Source organism: Phycodurus eques, chromosome 15, assembly GCF_024500275.1.
Source record: "Phycodurus eques isolate BA_2022a chromosome 15, UOR_Pequ_1.1, whole genome shotgun sequence".
In the NCBI taxonomy this organism is placed as follows: domain Eukaryota; kingdom Metazoa; phylum Chordata; class Actinopteri; order Syngnathiformes; family Syngnathidae; genus Phycodurus; species Phycodurus eques.
Window position 1 is genome coordinate 627,817 of NC_084539.1, and position 19,814 is coordinate 647,630.

Sequence of the window (19,814 nt, forward strand, 5' to 3'; positions counted from 1 at the left end):
TGTGCAAGCATCAGTGGCCGGGGTTATCTGATGACTTGAAGGAGACAGTTGAGAGGTGTGTTTTGTTGTGTAAACAAAAAAAGCACAGAGGAAAGAAACACTTAACCCAACACCGGTACCAGACAGACCCTGGCAGAGATTAGGGATGGACTTGTGCAAACACAAAAGGAAGAACTATCAAGTAGTTTCCGATTACTACTCCCGGTACCTGGAGATACTTGAGCTACCAGTAACAACAGCAGATCAGGTTGAAGCAAAGTTGAAGGCAACTTTTGCTCGGTTCGCAACCCCCGATACAATATGCTTAGACAATGGACCGGAATTCGCATGAGACCTTCAGAAGGTTCAGTCAGGAATACGACTTTGAACATCTCACTTAAAGCCCGTGCCACCCATCCGGAAAGCAGGATGGGCTGTGTAGTCCACAAAGAGAATCTTTTGGCAAAAGGATCAATTGCTAGCTCTTCTAAGCTACAGAACTACCCACAACAGCAATGGGTGTGAGCTCAGCTGACCTTTTGATGGGCCGGCGGATTCGCACAACACTACCAACTCTGGACTGTAACTTGAGGCCTGGGTGGCCTGACCTGTCTGTCATCAGACACAAGGATGCTGAGGAAAAAGACCGACAGACTTACCACTTAACCGCAGAGATGGGGCATGGGAGCTTCCTGTGCTGCAGCCTGGCAGCTGGGTCAGGATGAAACTAGACTGAAAAACAATGGACTGGTCGAGCAGAGGTGCAGCAGGAAAGTACCACTCCTCTCTCCTACGTGCGTCACTTCCTGTCGGGAGGGGTGAAACTGAGAAACCGGTGACATCTACAGGTCCTTCACCTCGAGACTGTGGCACACGGGAAAGCGAGAGCGCAGCCTCCAACAGACCCAGCTATGGTCTGTGATGAGACTCGAGACTAGGTACAGCAATCGTCACCAACAGGTTTGACTGTGAATAGGTCGGGTAGAGTCTGCAGGCCAGTGGAAAGGCTGGACCTGTAGTGATACATTGTACTGTATGTTTAATTAGAGGTGTCACAGAAGGAAATGTTAATCCATTATCCTGACTATGAAAATGGGTGACAAATGTAAAATTATAATTGTTTGTGTGGGTTTTGTGTATTCTCTTAGGTAGTTTTCTCAAATGGGGCAGTGTGAAGGATGCAATTATTATTTGTTATAATAACATATTGAAAAGTATATTATTAGTAGTAATATAATTAGTATCAGACTATAGTAGTAATATAATTAGTATCAGACTATCGCATATTAGTAGTGTATGGTAACTTACCATGTGATTAGAATGTTGAGAATCTATTGGGTACATCTGATGTAGATGGGAAGAGTTTTGCCGCGTGTAAGAGACAGCAACTGCTCATATTTTGTCATTTGGAGTTGCAATAAACAACAGTGTTAAGTAGTACCCTTTAGTTGACAGATATCGCTGTTTATTTTTTTCCAAACTAACAAGACCGTGTGTTTTGAAAGGCTTGTAGTTCGTACACAGGGAAAAAATCCCTCCACAACAGCATAAAAAAAATATCATAAAAATCTAGCTAGTTAGCGCTAGCAGTTAATGTGTGACAAGCTATTTTCTATGATAAAAAGGCTGTGCAAATTTAAGTTTAAAGATGTTACCTGCCCATAACAACACGGAGGAAACAAGCTTGCACTTTGACTCTGCTGTTGCAAGTTAGACCACTCTGGATCATCACCTCACCACAACTTTAATATCTGAGAATGTTCTCTTCCTTGTACAGGGTTTTACAACATTCAAACAGAATTATTGTTATGATATTGATCATCCACTAATTCCCACCTTTTCCACCACTTTACTTCAGTGACAACAGCACTTGGTTGGTATTGGTTCCGTATGATTTTTAGAATTATTTTCCTGGATCAACTACACACCAGATTAATCTTCACACCAACTTGAACTACTGATCCCTCTAGTGTGACATGCGTTGTGGCTAGAGGTTGGGATCCTCCTAAACAGGGGTAAAAGTGGCCATCTGACAAGTGGCATATTCTTGAAAGGCCTCACGTCCACATGCGAGCGAGAGGAACACCGACTGGTGTTATTGTAAACTAAGCAATGGTTTAATAGTCTTGGACAACACAACATCCACACGAATAGAAAAAGTATTACAAGAACTGATACAGGACTCCTTATGCAAGCGTCACACTGCCTAATATCAGCTCCCTCATATCTCAAGACTTAGATCTCAACACACACAGGATACACACATGTGGGATTAAACGCTATTGCTGAACATTTTGTTATAAACACACCTATGCAAACACTGTGCTAAGTAAATTGATTAGATAATTTGTTCCTTATACAAAACATTTGAGGTCAATAAATGCATTATACAGTATTCGTCCTCTTCGCAATAAATACTGATTTTCTGTAATACCACGTACCTTACAATTTAAAAGTTGGCTGGTAAAGATATAATCTACCAATAGCTGTTAACTTGATACACTAATTGATTGATAGCGGTAAATGATTATTATTGTTATTGTTGCCATTTGAATTATTCCCTTCTCAAATAAAATTTGAGCCCGTCACACTGTATTTCCAGAGCACACAAGAACACTTAAAAAAGAACAACTCAGATGTATGTGCACAGTAGGGCATAATGCCACTGCCCATTAGTATGTTAATGCAGAAATCTTTGGTGTTTGACATTCAGTTAAGGTACCTGGCCAGCAGATACAAGTATATTGTTTCACTCCCTCCAGACATGTGGCACCATGTTGACAGGGATGAGACACACACTCAGCGATGTCCATTTCACAGTGGTCTCCTTCAAATCCAGTGTCACTGCAGTCACATTCATAGCTGGAACAAATTAACAATATTTTTACAGTTGAAGATAAAACGTGAAAACAATTGCATTAACTCTAAAAGATACTGAAACGGTGGGTAGTAATGATAAATTGTTTTCAGAACCCTTTGGGCAAGGAGAACTCAGGTCATAGAGTGATCCTGCAAAATCGACATCCTCCTGTGCCTTTTAGGCCCGCCGCACGCTGAGCGACAGAGCTGAAAGAGACTGAACTGGATAATCGTGAAAAAAAGTTTGCAGTTTTTCCATATTTTTGGGCACCACATACAGTATAGTACACCAGGGATGTCAAACTCATTTTAGTTTGCGGGCCACATTCACCCCAATTTTATCTAAAGTGGGCCAGACCATTATATCTGTGGCCTAATAAGCTATAAATAACGACAATTAGATTTTTTCCCCTTTTTTTTTCTCTCTTTTTTTTGGTGCAAACAACTACAACTACTAACTATAATATTCACATTTATTGGTTATTATGTTGTTACAAATCTTGTTTCAAATCATATGAGCAATCTGAAGTATACATCATAAAAAACAAGTGCACTTTCAGTCATTGTTTTCATTTACAGGTGCAACTTACACAGTGGCTCTATAAACTGTATGTACCCTTTATTTATAAATAAATAAATACACTAAACTAAACTATGTATCTCTTATAAAATGAATTATTTAGAAATCATTCTAAATATAGATTAATTTTCCACATCTATCTGGAAATCTTGAAAACCTCAACTCACTCATCTCACTATACAAACTAAGTGGGAACCTTTCAGAATAAAAGTCCAGTTATCCCCCTGCCTTGTAAATGTATACATAAAATACATATAAGTTGTGGCAAAATAAAATAAAATAAAAGGGTTCCACCAAGCCAATCTCATTTGAACTGAAGCTATTGACTGAAAATTTGCAATATTCAGTCTTTTCAAGTAATTGCACTGGTGTTCATCTTCACAGAACTGTGTTTTTTCACTTGCAAATGTGGTATTTTATATGAAGTTTACTTTTCTCCTGAAATATGGAACACAGAATTCCGGGCCATTTTTCTCTGCCACCGAACCTCTCATTACCAATTGGGACCGCCACGTCAGACCAATCAGCGAGGGCGTGGGCGAGGAGGACTTGTTTTCAGTTCATCAGCTGTCTACTCCGTGGGGCTGATAAGTTGTGCATGCCATGAACGGATCTACTCCGTGGACGAGAGGCTCGGTGGCAGGCCGTTTTTCCCTGCTCGGCCCTTACATTTCTAGATTATGCTTAGACACTTCTGATGAACTGAAAACAAGTCAAGCTCTTGACGACTAGGATGCCCTACTGAAAAAATAATTATTACATCTACAGCTGCAAGAGGCAAAGCGGGTAAATTCAGTCTATTAAGAAGATTGCATGATTGTTTCATTAGATGAAATATTTGCCTAAGGCTTGATTATGCTTAGACTGACCCCAGATCTTGATATCAGGCAGACTGACTGATTTAAACTAAAAAAAGAAGACCAAATAAATCTACTAGCTATGGCTATTAAGGACATACAGTACATATTCACAGTAAATGCAAACTAGAAACTTAAATTAGCAGTTATTATAACTGTCCCCCAGTAGCTTGCCATAAAAAGCTGAAAACACAAACAATGAATCGATATGAAGTAAGCATTAGTCCATCCATCCATTTTCCTACGCTTATCCGAGGTCAGGTTGCGGGGGCATGCAGCCTTAGGAGGGAAGCCCAGACTTCCCTATCCCCAGCCACTTCCTCCAGCTCTTCCGAGGGGGTCCCGAGGAGTTCCCAGGAGACATAGTCTCTCCAGCTTGTCCTGGGTTGTCCCTGGGGTGTCCTCCCGGTGGGACGTGCCCGGGAGGTCCACCAGGGAGGTGTCTTTTAGGCATCCTAATCAGATGCCTGAGCCACCTCATCTGGCTTCTCTCAATGCGGAGGAGCAGCGGCTCTACTCTGAGCTCCTCCCGGATGACCAAGCTTCTTACCCTAAACTAATTTTGGGCGCTTGTATCCTGGATGGCGGAACGGTGGGCGACTGGTTAGCACATCTGCCTCACAGTTCTGAGGACCGGGGTTCAACTCCCGGCCCCGCCTGAGTGGCGTTTGCATGTTCTCCCCGTGCCTGTGTGGGTTTTCTCCGGGTACCCCGGTTTTTCCTCCCACATCCCAAAAACATGCATGATAGGTTGATTGAAGACTCTAAATTGCCCTTAGGTGTGAATTTGAGTGCGAATGGTTGTTTGTTTATATGTGCCCTGCAATTGGCTGGCGACCAGTTCAGGCTGTACCCCGCCGCTCGCCCAAAGATAGTTGGGATAGGCTCCAGCATGCCCGTGACCCTAGTGAAGATAAGCGGTACAGAAAATGGATGGATGGATGAATCCGGGATCTTGTTCTTTCGGTCACGACCCACAGCTCGTGACCATAGGTGAGGGTAGGAACATAGATCGACCGGTAAATCGAGAGCTTTGCCTTTGGGCTTAGCTCCTTCTTCACCACAACAGACCGATACAAAGTCCGCATCACTGCAGACGCTGCACCGATCCGCCTGTCGATCTCCCGTTCCATTCTTCCCTCACTTGTGAACAAGACCCCAAGGTATTTGAACTCCTCCACTTGAGGTAGGATCTCATCCCCGACCCGGAGAGGGCACTCCACCATTTTCCGACTGAGGACCATGGTCTCAGATTTGGAGGTGCTGATTCTCATCCCAGCCGCTTGACACTCGGCTGCGAACCGCTCCAGTGAGAGTTGGAGATCACGGCTTGATGAAGTCAACAGAACCACAATATCGTCAAAAAGCAGAGATGCAATACTGAGCCCACCAAACCGGACCCCCTCTACGGCTCGGCTCTGCTTAGAAATTCTGTCCCTAAAAGTTATGAACAATCGGTGACAAAGGGCAACCTTGGCGGAGTCCAACCCTCAACAAGTCCGACTTACTGCCGGCAATGCGGACCAAACTCTGACACTGGTCATACATGCACCAAACAGCCCGTATCTGGGGGTTTGGAACCCCATACTCCCAAATGACCCTCCACAGAACTCCCCGAATGACACTGGTCGAACGCCATCTCCTAGTCCACAAAACACATGTAGACTGGTTGGGTGAACTCCCATGCACCCTCAAGGACCCTGCCGAGGGTATAGAGCTGGTCCACTGTTCCACAGCCAGTACGAAAACCACACTGATCCTCCTGAATCTGAGATTCGACTTCCTGATGGACCTTCTTCTCCAGCACCGCTGAATAGACCTTACCCGGAAGGCTGAGGAATGTATTTCCCCTGTAGTTGGAACACACCCTGTGGTCCTCCTTTTTAAAAAGAGGGACCACCAACCCAGTCTGCCAACTTCGGGCAAATCTCATCCACCACCGGGGCCTTGCCACAGACTAGCTTTTAAACCACCTCAGTGACCTCAACCCCAGAGATAGGAGAGCCCGCCTCAGAGAACAGAGACTCTGCTTCCTCATGGGAAGGCATGTCGGTGGAATTGAGGAGGTCTTCGAAGTATTCTCCCCACAAACTCACAACGTCCCGAGTCAAGGTCAGCAGTGCCCCATCCCCAATATACACAGTGTTGATGGTGCACTGCTTCCGCCTCCTGAGACGTCAGATGGTGGACCAGAATTTCCTCAAAGCCATTTGGAAATGTTCTCCATGGCCTCAGCGAACTCCTCCCATGTCCGACTTTTTGCCTCAGCAACCACCAAAGCTGCATTTTGCTTGGCCAGCCGGTACTCATCAGCTGCCTCAGGAGTCCTACAGGCCAAAAAGACGCGATAGGACTCGTTCTTCAGCTTGATAGCATCGCACACAGCTGGTGTCCACCAACGGGTTCGGGGATATCCGCCACGACAGGCACCGACTACCTTACGGCCACCGCTCCGGTCAAGCCACCTCGGCAATGGAAGCGAGGAACATGGTCCACTCGGACTCAATGTCCTCCGCCTCCCCTGAGACATGGGTGAAGTTCTGCCAGAGGTGGGAGTTGAAGCTCCTTCTGACAGGGGATTCTGCCCGATGTTCCCAGCAGACCCTCACAATACGTTTGGGCCTGCCAAGTCGGACCGGCATCCTCTCCCACCATCAGAGCCAACTTACCACTAGGTGGTGATCAGTTGACAGCTCCGCCGCTCTCTGCACCCAAGTGTCCAAGACATGCGGACGCATGTCCGATAACACGAACACAAAGTCGCTCATCGAACTGCAACCTAGGGTGTCCTGGTGCCAAGTGCATGTGTGGACACCCTTATGCTTGAACCTGGTGTTCGTTATGGACAATCTGTGGTGATCACAGAAGTCTAATAAAAGGACACCACTTGGGTTCTGATCGGGAGGAGGGGGCATTCCTCCCAATCACGCCTGTCCAGGTCTCACTGTCATTGCCCACGTGAACATTGAAGTCTCCCAGCAGAACGATGGAGTCCCCAGTGCGAGTGCTTTCCAGCACCCCCTCCAAGGACTCCAAAAAGGCTGGGTACTCTGACCTGCTGTTTGCTGCATAGGCACAAACAACAGCTAGGACCCATCCCCCCACACGAAGGCGGAGGTAGGTTACCCTCTCGTCCACCGGGGTGAACCCCAATGTACAGGGGCCGAGCCGGGGGGCAATAAGTAAGCCCACATTTTTTTCATGGCCTAAAATGCCCAGTACAGTCCAATATTATTTTTAACTATTGTCTATTGTTTAGCTCCATCCATCCATCCATTTCCTGAGCCGCTACTCCTCACATGGGCGGGCTGGAGCCTATCCCAGCTGTCACTGGGCAGGAGGCGGGGTACACCCTGAACTGGTTGCCAGCCAATCGCAGGGCACATACAAACAAACAACCATTCACACTCACAGTCACACCTACGGTCAATGTAGAGTCTCCAATTAATGCATGTTTTTGGGAAGTGGGAGGAAACCGGAGTGCCCGGAGAAAACCTACGCAGGCACGGGGAGAACATACAAACTCCACACAGGCGGGGCCGGGGATTGAACCCGGGTCCTCAGAACTGTGAGGCTGACGCTCTAACCAGTCGGCCACCGTGCCGCAAAGACAATCATAGAGGATAATTTAATTTTATGACTAGGATAAGACAAAAGATTATCTGCGGTTTGACGTTTGGTCAGGAAGGGGCTGAATCGGTGCAAAAAACACCCCGATTGTCTTTGTGTGTACAATACACATTTTGGCATGAATTTGCTATAATCAAATTAAGACTGTCTGTGACTACCTGTGTGTGTGTATATGTGTGTGTGTTTGTGTGTGAGTCTCTGTGGGTAGCCCTTCAGGAGGCTTATGTACGGGGGTCGAGAATTTGGTGCTACGCCCCTGTGTGGAGTTGGGGGGCCCTTCAGGAGGCTTATGTATGGGGATCTAGAATTTGGTGCTATGCCCCTGCATGTCCCTCAAATGAATATGGTAGTATTTATGTGTATGAAGCAATTGAAATTATGTATAAATAATATAATAAATGTGGTCGCTACTTCTCAGATTTCGTCTATTGTGGGGATGGTCTGGAACGTAACCCCGGTGATAAAGGCGGGATTACTGTGTACTAAGTTTAACGAAACCTATATCATGATTCAGAGTCAGCTGGAAATTCCCCCCCTGCCCCTCCCAGCTAACAGTTGATTGAGCGAGATTGTACAAACCTTCTGAGAGGTGAGCAAAGGTTCGATTTACTGCAGCTCGTGTTATCAGCTGTACTGTACTCGACTATCACACCAACAATAGCATCATATTCACAGGCTTTTCTATGTTTCCAAGCAGTAGTAGCAGATACTGTATATATTGTTGTAAAACACAATATACTGTATGTATACGCTGTGCTGTTTTTGTACAGCTTGGAACACGGTGGCCGGCTGGGTCTCGCTTAAGCTTTTAAAACACGGAAACTACTATTTTTGGGTGTGTGAAAGCTAGACTTTACACCGGTCTGATCGGTATCGGCCGATAATTAGCATTTTATGCTGATCGGCTGATCGCTATCATTGATCGGGTCTGCAAAAGACATTTACTCCATGTATAGTATATTCCAATCCAAAAGCTAGTTTATTTTTAGCCTTGTCGCCTGTCTTTTGACGTAGTACTGTAAATATCGGACCACAAATAAAGTTATTTTTAAAACAGACAACACGTAATGCCCAGATCAGACAACAAGACAAATTTGGTCTTTCACGATTGCACTATGTCAGACTACTGCAATATAATCTTGTATTCCGATATCACCGCATCCCGTTTTTTACAATCACTGGGCTTCATCTTGTCAACTCAAATGCGACCGGATACTCATTACCACGGCGACGACAACAATAATGGATCGCACCATATGTTTTTAAAAACAAAATGGGGAAAAAGATTTCTGCATTAATGCTCGGGAGAGGACTTTCATTCAAGGATTGCTTGAGTTATGTTCACGTACTTTTAATACGATACGGCTCACAAGCAGGCAACAAAACATTATGTAGTCTAGCAAGCTAGTGCTAGCACTAATGCTTGAACGGAACGGTGTTTGGCGTTCTGTTGAATCATGCTCTAATGTTTTGGTGTGTGTGAGAAGTAATTTAATTCCAATAAAGTAATTTAATTATAGTAAGTTAACACCCATTATTTCTGTCATGTTGTAATGTTGGTTTGACCTGACCGATTTGAATACATGATCTGACTTGAGCAGTGATTTCCAACCTTTATGGAGCCAAGGCACATATTTTACAATTGAAAAATCTCACAACACACCAACAAACAAAAATGTCACAAAAAGTCGATACATTAATTACTGTATGTACTTCCTGCCATCTAATAGAAGACCATTCATTTGTTCTGTCTGTCACTATGCCTCACTGGCATAAAAGATGAACAAAGATACATTATTTATTGTAAATATCATTTTTGGACCAATTAAGTACACAAGTATATACAGGAAATGAAGTTGTTTAAATAGACACATTGCTCCATCTTAAGATCAGATCAGTGATCGGTTATCATTTTTTTAAACTTGCTGATCGGTGATCGGCCCCAAAAGTCTTGATCGTATAAAGCCTAGTGAAAGCCCATGTGCATTTTTGGTTGACTGTTACATCTGCAACGTTGCGACGGCGTGCACCAACGATTACAATTTTGAGTCGCGGAAAAACTGAGAGGTATTTGCTTAACCCTGCACACTGTGTGAGAGTTCAGTCGGGTTCAGCCATCTCACTCTGTGTGCAGCGGGCTTAAGGCATGAGAATTTGTGGCAAAGAAGTGGTAAGTGATTTATATGCAGTGTAAGTACTAAACTAGACAAAAAACCTCGACAAATCATGAAAAAAACTTCTCAATTTTGGTTCAGAAAATCAGCAATGTCTTTAGGTGGTTACAGGAAGTGGGAATGAGGATAGAATACGGTGGAACATGTAATGTACTGAAAGGCTTCAAGTTCATAGATCTTCATTATACTTCTTTATATGGGTTGATTAGCATCGTAGATCCTGTTTTAAAATACCAGTTGTGTTTAATTTTCAAAACATACACTTCCATAATTCAGGGTGAAACAAAAGAATATTCAAGAGAAAGAAGAAGAGAAACACAACATGATTCAAAGGAGATTGATGATTCCCTGACCTGTTGACCATGTCCCGACAGGTAGCTCCATTTATGCATGGATCACTTACACACTCGTCAATGTCAGCTTCACAATTGGTGCCTTTAAACCCAGATAGACATTCACATGAGTAAATGCCAATGCCGTCGTGGCAGGTGGCTCCATTGTGGCAGGGATCCAGTTCACACTCGTCAATTTCAGTTTCACAGTTGATTCCTAGTTTTAGATAAGGGAGCAGGATATAATTTTAGAAGGCATTGTTTGAGAAATATTGTAATATTATATTCAGAATAAAAAAATATCATCTTGGTTGTTTTAGTTCATATGTTATGATATCCATCCATCCATTTTCTATACCGCACCCTCATTGAGGTCACAGGTAACTGGAGTTGTAGCAGCTAACTTCAGGCTAAAGGCAGGATACACCCTGGACTACAGCTGTGCAATATACTGTGTGTGTGTATATATATATATATATATACACACACATATGTGTGTGTATGTATGTATGTATTTCTTTATATATGTATATATATACACTGTATGTATATATATATAAATATTTATATTTAAATATATATACATATGTGTGTGTGTGTGTGTGTGTGTGTGTACTGTATATATGTATATATAGTTTATATTTAAATATATGTACATTCCCTTTCCAAAAAGATTTTATATCATGGAAAAGTTTATTTATTTCCATAATTCCATTCAAAAAGTTAAAATTTCATAGATTATAGATTCAGGGCCCACAATTTAAACAATTTCAAATATTTATTTGTTTACTTTTACATAATTTGGGCTTCCAGCTCATAAAACCCATGAAATCAGGAATTCAAAACATTTGAATACTGTGAAGAAATCTGTCCAAATTTTGCAGGACATAAATGTTTTAAACTGAGTGTCACACACTAATCATCTACTAAACTCAAAGGACCTGCACAGGTTTCCCCAGGTGTCATTAAATTGCTTCAGTTTGGTTAAATTGTCTCAGCTGGGTTCAATAAGGGAAATACTGCAGACTTGACAACTAGCCCATAGGATGGGTAAGCCATAAAAGTTCATAGAGTGCTGTGTCCAAGCATATCAATCTAAAGTCTAGTGGAAGGACAAAATGTGGCAGGAAAAGATACACCATCAAAAGGGATGACCGTGGGCTTCAGCGGATTATCAAACAGAGAAGATTCAAAAATCTAGCAGAGATTCAGAAAGAGTGGAATGAGGCGGAAGTCACAGCTTCAAAAACCACCACATTCAGACGCACCCGAGAGATGGGCTACAACTGTTGGGGTTCCTCGGGTCAAGCCGCTTCTGAGTTTGAGCCAACGTAGGAACCATCCCAACTGGGCCAAGGAGAAGAAGGACTGGACTGTTGGCCAGTGGTCCAAGGTCCTCTTTTCCGATTAAGTAAAGTGTGCCTTTCATTCGGGAATCAAGGTCCATATATATACCAAATATTACTTCTATTAGTTTATACAACCTTCACATGCTTCATTGTTCCATGTTGTGACTACTAGCTGTTTTTCGATGAAGATAAGTTGAGTGCAGCTGGACAAAGATATTTGTTTTGCTTTCCTTTTGTTCTCTGTCTCTCTCACTTCTGTATAATGATGGTGATGTTTGCTTGGACTTCAGTAAGGGGTGACAACACGTAAGACTTGTACCTTTTCCTCTCTTTGCAAAGAGTTTTCTTTTTTCCTTGTAATAAAAACAAAGATTGCTTCCATACTTATTCTATCAGAAAAAGATTTGCCAAAACAGTTGGTGTCAGAAATGATATTCGAGGAATGATCGCCGATCCAGGGGACCCCGGAGTGATTGATCATCCAGGACCAACGCATGAGTCCTGCCTCCACCCAAAGAATTAAGGACGAGGGGCTGCCGGGGCTCTGGATGTCGGCTATCGCCTCAGGATCCAAACGGACCTGTTGTCCTCCAAACAAAGAATTACGGTAAAGAAAATTTTAACTCCTTGAAAATCGTAGCATTTCATATGGTGTATTGTATTTGAAACACTGTTGCCTTTGTATTAAGTGGTAGTGGTACTTAACATGCCTGTGAAGTGAAAATGGAAAAGTGTAAGACTTGTACCTTTTCCTCTCTTTGCAAAGACTTATTTTTTCCTTGTAAAAAAAACACACAAAGACAAGATTGTTTCCTTACTTATTCTGTCAGAAAAAGATTTGCCAAATCAAGGAAGACGGGTGAAGAAAAGAACCCAAGCTGCTTGAGCTCCAGTGTGAAATATCCACAGTCAGTAACGATTTGGGGTGCAATTTCCGGTGCAGTTGTTGGTAAACTCTGCTTTCTTAAATCAAAGGTCACCGCAACAGTCTACCAGAATGTTTTAGAGTACTTCATGATTCCTTCTGCTGAGGATCTGTATGGAAATGGAGATTTCAACTTCCAGCACGACCTGGCCCCTGCCCATACCGCCAGAAGCACCAAAACCTGTTTTTTTTTTTCCACAAAAACTGAGAAGTACATGGTGATTTCTTCACTGTATTCTAATTTTTTGAATTCCTGATTTTGTGGGTTATATGAGCTGGAAACCCAAATTATGTAAAAAAAAAAAAAAAATAATAATACGTGAAATTGTTTAAATTGTGGGCCCTGAATGAATCTATAATCACTGAAAGTTTCACTTTTTGAACTGAATTATGGAACTCAATAAACTTTTCCATGATATTAAATTTTTTTTTGGAAAGGGTCTGTATTTGTGTGTGTGCGTATGATTGGATGATGGCGCCTAACCGAGTGGTCGCCTGGGTAACGAGTTCTTGAGTACTATGTTTTTGGTTCATCGTTGGAGACAATACGCGACTTAGTTATACAAGGGAAGACTTGCTAAACATTAGGGAGTCTACTCCGGACTTCCTTTCACCAACTTTTCCTCAGTTACACACCGGCGGATGGAGGGGGCAAAGGCGACGCCACAGGGGGAAGCGAGCCAGAGTGCAGGTCAAGCTCAGGAAGAGAGAATTCCGAATGCTGCTCCTGTTGATTCACCTCGCAAATCTACGCTCTCTACCGAACAAAATGGACAAGTTGCATCTTCTCACAAAGACCAGTAAAGACTGGACGTTTCGCCATGCTGTGCTTCAAGGAGACACGGCTATATGAACACGTCTTTGATGACGCCATAATGGTTCCGGGCTTCCAACTACACCGAGCGGAAGTGGTCACGGAGCTATCGGGGAAAACAAAAGGTGGCGGAATATGCTACAATATCAACGAAAAATGGTGTATCGATGTCTCGGAGCTCAACACACACTGCAGCCCAGACTTGGAGTCGCTGTTTTTTAACTGTAAGCCAGTCTACTCAACCCACGATTTCGCCTCTTTCATCCTCACCGGTGTCTACATTCCACTCCAGGCTAAACACGAACACTACACTGCTAACGCTCGCTGAACAAGTAAACGAATGTGCCCAGATTCAGCCCTCATTATTCTTGGGGACTTGAACAAAGCTAAATTCAACCACAAACTCCCTAAATACAAGCAGCAGAGTGACTGTACACCAGGGAAAACAACATTCTAGACAACTGCTACACCACGCTAAATGACAAGTGCCACCACGCTAAATGACAAGTGCTATCCCCAGTGCAAACCTAGACTTGTCTGATCACGTCTTAATTCACTTAATACCAACATACAGACACAAACTTAAATGTGGTGAAAACAGTGAAGTGGACCAATGAAGCAAAGACTGCACAGAATGGAGTATCTTTGAAACTTCAACTGGCAGCCTACATGAATATACGGACAGTGTCACATCCTATATCAGTTTCTGTGAAGATGTGTGTGGACCAACAAGGACATTTCGCACGTTCAATAACAACAAGCTATAGTTCACTGCCAAACTTCAGCAACTTTGCCAGCCTAAAGAGGACACCTATCGAAGTGGGGACAGAGCCCTGTACATTTACGCTAGAAATGAGCTGAGAAAATAAATTAACATCGCAAAGAGAACTTATGCGGAAAAGCTGGAAAAACAGTTTACTGGCAACGACTCTGAGTCAGTCTGGCGAGGATTGAAATTACTAACCGATCACAAGCGAGCATCCCTTCAAGTGGAGAACAATAAAGGACTAGCTAACGACTTGAAAACCTTCTACTGCAGATTTGAAAGGGACCCTTTCACGGCCCAGGCACACCACCGACAACCATCGCACCTCTGACGTCTGCGTTGACCATTCATGAATAGAATGTGTGACGCATCTTCAAACGACAAAAGATCAATAAAGCGGTGGGCCCAGACCTTGTGTCCCCATCCTGCTTCAAAGTCTGTGCGGACCAGGTCTCTCCACTCTTCATACAGATCTTTCATAGATCTCTGGAACTTTGTGAAGTACCATCCTGTTTCAAACGCCCCACCACACCCATGTCCCCCAAAACCTGCAATCTTGGGTCTGAATGACATCAGGCCTCTCGCCCTGAAATCTGTGGTCATGAAATCCTTTGAACTCATGGTGGACCACCACAATAGCATCACAGGACCCCTGCTGGAACCCCTGCAGTTTGCCTACCGAGCAAACAGGTCTGTGGATGACGCAGGCAACATGGGACTGCACTTCTGGTTAGAGCGTCAGCCTCACAGTTCTGAGGACCCGGGTTCAATCGCCGTCCCCGCCTGTGTGGAGTTTGCATGTTCTCCCCGTGCCTGCGTGGGTTTTCTCCGGGACACTCCGGTTTCCTCCCACATCCCAAAAAACATGCATAAATTGGAGACTCTAAATTGCCCGTAGGTGTGCATGTGAGTGCGAATGGTTGTCTGTTTGTATGTGCCCTGCGATTACTGGTTGCCAGTTCAGGGTGTACAGGGTGTACCCCGCCTCCTGCCCGATGACAGCTGGGATAGGCTCCAGCACGCCCGCGACCCTAGTGAGGAGAAGCGGCTCAGAAAATGGATGGATTATTCCACTGGTTTTAAATTATCCTAAAATGAAATGCGATTCTAGAGGCGCGGTTTTCCATTTGGTCAAAAGGGGCTCTTTGAAGGGGATAAAAGGCAGAACTCCTTTGTCCTGCGCGCTCGCTCTCGCTTGCTCTCCCTTGCTCTCCCTCAAACTCTCGTTGTTCAACCTGACAAAGATCTGGCCCAGCCCGGGAGCCCCACCTCTCACCACGAGGTGGCGGAGGCTTGGAGACACCGAACTTCCCTGCCGTGCTGCCAAGCGTGGACCGCAGGAAGCACCTGCCAACTCCCCGAAGCTACCCTTTTGGGTATGGGGCAGTTTACAGATGAGGCTCCGTTGGGAAGTAATTGTGGTGCGAGTTTTTCCCTGACCGCGTGGCAAGCATTGCCACTGCCAGCACTCCAGCCATCCTGCACCTGAAGTGCGGCTTCTTCTTCTCTTTCCTTCCTTTTTCTTCGAACTATCCCTCGTGAGCGCTCTTGACATCACCCGGAAGGTCGACCTGCCTGCCTGAATTGGTCAACACATGTAAATCCCACTTGCGGTCTACTAAAAGTACAGATTATTGCATATTTGGATTTAAATTGATGAGAACAGGAACCCCCATCTATATGCATTGTCACTACACGCTCATTCCACCCTCACATCACAAGTCAGTCTCCTTTGCCAAGATTCGCCTGTCCTTTGTTTTGTTTTTGTTTCCTGCATTGTTTCCCTTGTAGATTCCCATGTTAACTCTCATAAAATTTTCTATAAAAATTCACTACCTGCATCACTTGGACCCACCTGTATATCACTGGGTGGAGTCCTTTCTGCCACTCCCACTGTCTTCTCTCGGCCGTTCCGCCCTCCAGCAAACCTCAGCCACCAGCAACACGATATCTTCCGGGTTCCAGAAGAATACCACTACCTCTCTCCAATGTTCAGTAAGGATCTTGCTATCACACTAACCCTCGAACCGCCCCTATGACTGCGCTATAGACCTCCTGCCTAGAGCCCCTCTTCCTTCCAGTGTCCTCTTTAACCTTTCCCGCCCTGAGAAGAAGGCTATGGAAAACTATATCCATGACTCACTTGCTTCTGGACTCATCAGGCCCTCTTCTTCCCACCTGGGGGCTGGGTTGTTTTTTGTTGAAAAGAAAGCTACTATTCTCCGCCCCTGCATTGACTTCCGTGGACTCAACGACATAGCCGTGAAAAATAAATCCCAGCTGCCCCTCATTGACCCTTTATTCAAACCCCTCTGCGATGCCCAGATATTCACCAAGTTGGACCTGCGCAACCCATACCATCTCATCCGCATTAGAGAGGGGTACAAATGGAAAATTACTTTTAATACCCCCCTTGGATGTTTGAATATTTTGTCATGCCCTTTGGGTTAACCAACGCCCCTGCAGTCTTTCAAACCTTCATTAAGCACGTCCTCCGTGATATGCTCAACCGGTTCGTCTTTGTTTATTTAGACGATATCCTCATCTTGTCCCACTCTGCACCCCTTACCCATCCCTTGGTCCCACATTGCTTTGGATTTTGTTACCAGCCTACCTCCCTCTGAAGGTAACACCATCATTCTTACCATCATTGACCGTTTCTCCAAGTGTGTCCATTACATACCCCTTCCCAAGTTACCCTCTGCTTTCGAAACCGCTAACTTCCAAGTCCTTCACGTCTTCAAGCTCCATGGACCGAGGTCCTCAGTATGGAAAGAGTTCTGTAAGGCAGTGGGCGCAGCAGCCAATCTGTCCTCTGGATACCATACACAATTCAGCGGATAGACGGAGTGGTCGAATCAAAATCTGGTGTCTGCTCTGCGCTGCGTGACTGCACGCAATCCCGCCTCCTGGAGCGGCTTTCTCCCGTGGGTGGAATATGCCCACAACTCCCTCAACAGCTCCCACACATGAATGTCTTCCTTTGTGGCATGTTATGATTTCCAACCACCTATGTTTAACGAACAGGAGCACACTGTGGTGGTTCCTTTGGTGAGGGAGCACCTACGACAAATAAAATCCATTTGGAAGGACGTCAAGCTCTTCCACCTCCCACTTCCTGCACGTTCCTTGTTCCACCATCACGCCTCGGATATACTACCCCAGATTACCCCCAAATAAACCATTCTCATCTACTTCCTCATCTGCTTTTGGATCCAGTTCATACGATTACTAATTGTGACATTTATGTCATTTTGATTAACATTCTACAGCACCATGCGATAAATGTTGCCCACTTGACATCCATTGCAGCCTGGTCATCGTGGAAGGTGGATCCCATAAATCTGTGGTCCCTTCTCAAGTTTTATTTTTTCCCCAATGGGGTTTTGAATTTTTCCTTGTCCGATTTGGGGGTTTAGATAAGGGGATGTCATCAATCTTTGCCAACCAATCTTGGCTTGTGAAGCCCTTTCAGACTCTTTTTGTTATTCAGGGCTATACAAATAAACTTGACTTGAAAGGAGACCCAAGGCCAGCCATAATTTCCATTTCAACAGGTAAATTGATTCAAAAATAGTCTTCGTGGAAAATAAGACTGAGTGAACATTATCACTGAGAGACTGGTGAAATAACTCAGGACATAGCAATAGTTAACCCAAATTCACAAGAAGCCTGGTCTCGACCCTGAGGAGCGAAGCAATAGTGATGTGTCGATCGCGAATGAAACGGTGATAAGATCTGGATCTTTGAAGCGAACAATGACAGCTGGCTCATGACTGGGAGCCGCTTTCGTCATTCACTTGAGAGAGCCTGCACGTGACTGGTCAATATGTGTGGCGTCGTCTCTCTCTCTCGCTCTCACTCTCTCTCTCTCTCTCTCTCTCTCTCTCTCTCTCTCTGACTGCACGGAGCAGAGGGGGGGGGGGGGGGGAATGAGCACACACAGCAGCAAACAGATGAGGAAATAAGACAAGTGTAAAACAGAGCAAGGGGCCATAAGAGAAAACGCAAAGATTCTGATAAGGAATAGGAAAACGAGTGATAGCAGGAAAAGGAGTCAAATCTGGACACATTTAAACTTTGTTGACAATACAAAGACAGTACAAAGCCTGCAGGAAATAAAATATCTTAATGGGCAGGCTGCACAACTTGCACAGCCACACATCCGTGCAATAAGGAGAATAAAGACAAGCATTTGAAGCTGACATTAATGAAGGTTCCTGTGTGTCTAATGCAACTTTTGCCCTTTGTAGCAATGTCAGTCCCTCCTGAGAGAACCTTCTCCAAAACAGGAGACCACAAATAATTTCCAGCAAAAGAAACGGGATCAGCTCCTCAAAGCTGAGACACTTGCTTTTTCAATGCCAATCTTAACTCCAGATAAATTATCTGAATGCAGATTTTGTAATTTTTGTCTGACATATTTTAGTTAATATTTTGTCGTGTCGTGTGTTTAAATTGGTTTACAGTAATATAAAAAAGTCAAAAGCTTAAAATATGTATTAGTTCAATTGCAAATACTGTAGTTATGCTTGTTGTTGTATTTTATCTTATTGTCGCAGCAAGTAGAATAAATCAAGGCATACTGTATTTTTATCATAAATATAACGGATAAAATATGCATTTTGTTACATTCCTTTACTCTGCAAAACCCTAGAAAAAGCAGTTGCATCTCAGCTCCATCAATGAACTCTGAGCTCTATGTATCCCTGCAGTACAATGTTTTGATCTCCTTGACTCTGTAACATGAATGTTTTAAAAGGCGCAATATACATTAAAATTATTATTATTCATTAATAATTAATAAAATAGCTTATGTTCATGGTTCTGCATTCAGATCTTCGTGGATATTTTTTGGGAACCTCTCCTCCGTTATGCCATGAAAATCTCATCTATTCACTGTTTTAATGCTCAGGCCAAAGCACTAAATGCATGACTTTATTACCATTGGGGGGAATCTTGGTGTTTGGGATTCTTTTGGGTGACTGATGCTGTTTGACGATGGCTATGGCAGAGTTTCCCTGTTATCTTACTAAGAAGGAACCGCAAGAGGGCAAAAGTGAAGTTATCACAATCTACTGTGTGCAGAAGACTTCATGAACGAAAGTCACCAACAATTACAGCAGAAGATGCAAACCACCCATTAGCAAGAAAAATATGAAGGCCTGGCTTGAATTTGCTGAAAAGTACAAAGGCAAGTCTAAAAAATTATGCGACAAAATTCGAATGACTGATGAGACAAAGATTAACATTTACCAAAGTAATGAAAAGGCTCCTGGTTGTAGAAAGAAAAGCTCAAGAAATGATCATCATAATCCCAAACATACAAGTGCATGTTAAACAACTAAAGACCTAAAACAATAAGCAATAATTGGCAAGTCCATAGCGTCTGTTTTTTTGCTTTTATTGTCCTCGGACCACAAAGTTAGACTTCACCTCTTGATGTTTCATTTTTAAACATTTTTATTATTATTTTTTTTTAATTATTCCATATTTTTGTAGAGGAGAATGGATGGATGGATAGATTGTGGATGTATTTCCAAATTTTG

At 43.8% G+C, this 19,814-nt stretch overlaps 1 protein-coding gene across 1 annotated transcript in view; it reads right to left on the reverse strand.

The window, feature by feature from the left end:
- crb2a (crumbs cell polarity complex component 2a) overlaps positions 1-19,814 on the reverse strand; it is a 146,411-nt gene that overhangs the window by 110,154 nt on the left and 16,443 nt on the right. Inside the window, 2 exon segments of the mRNA XM_061697727.1 lie at positions 2,702-2,841; positions 10,433-10,628. Of these exon segments, the coding sequence (XP_061553711.1) occupies positions 2,702-2,841; positions 10,433-10,628 (336 nt within the window).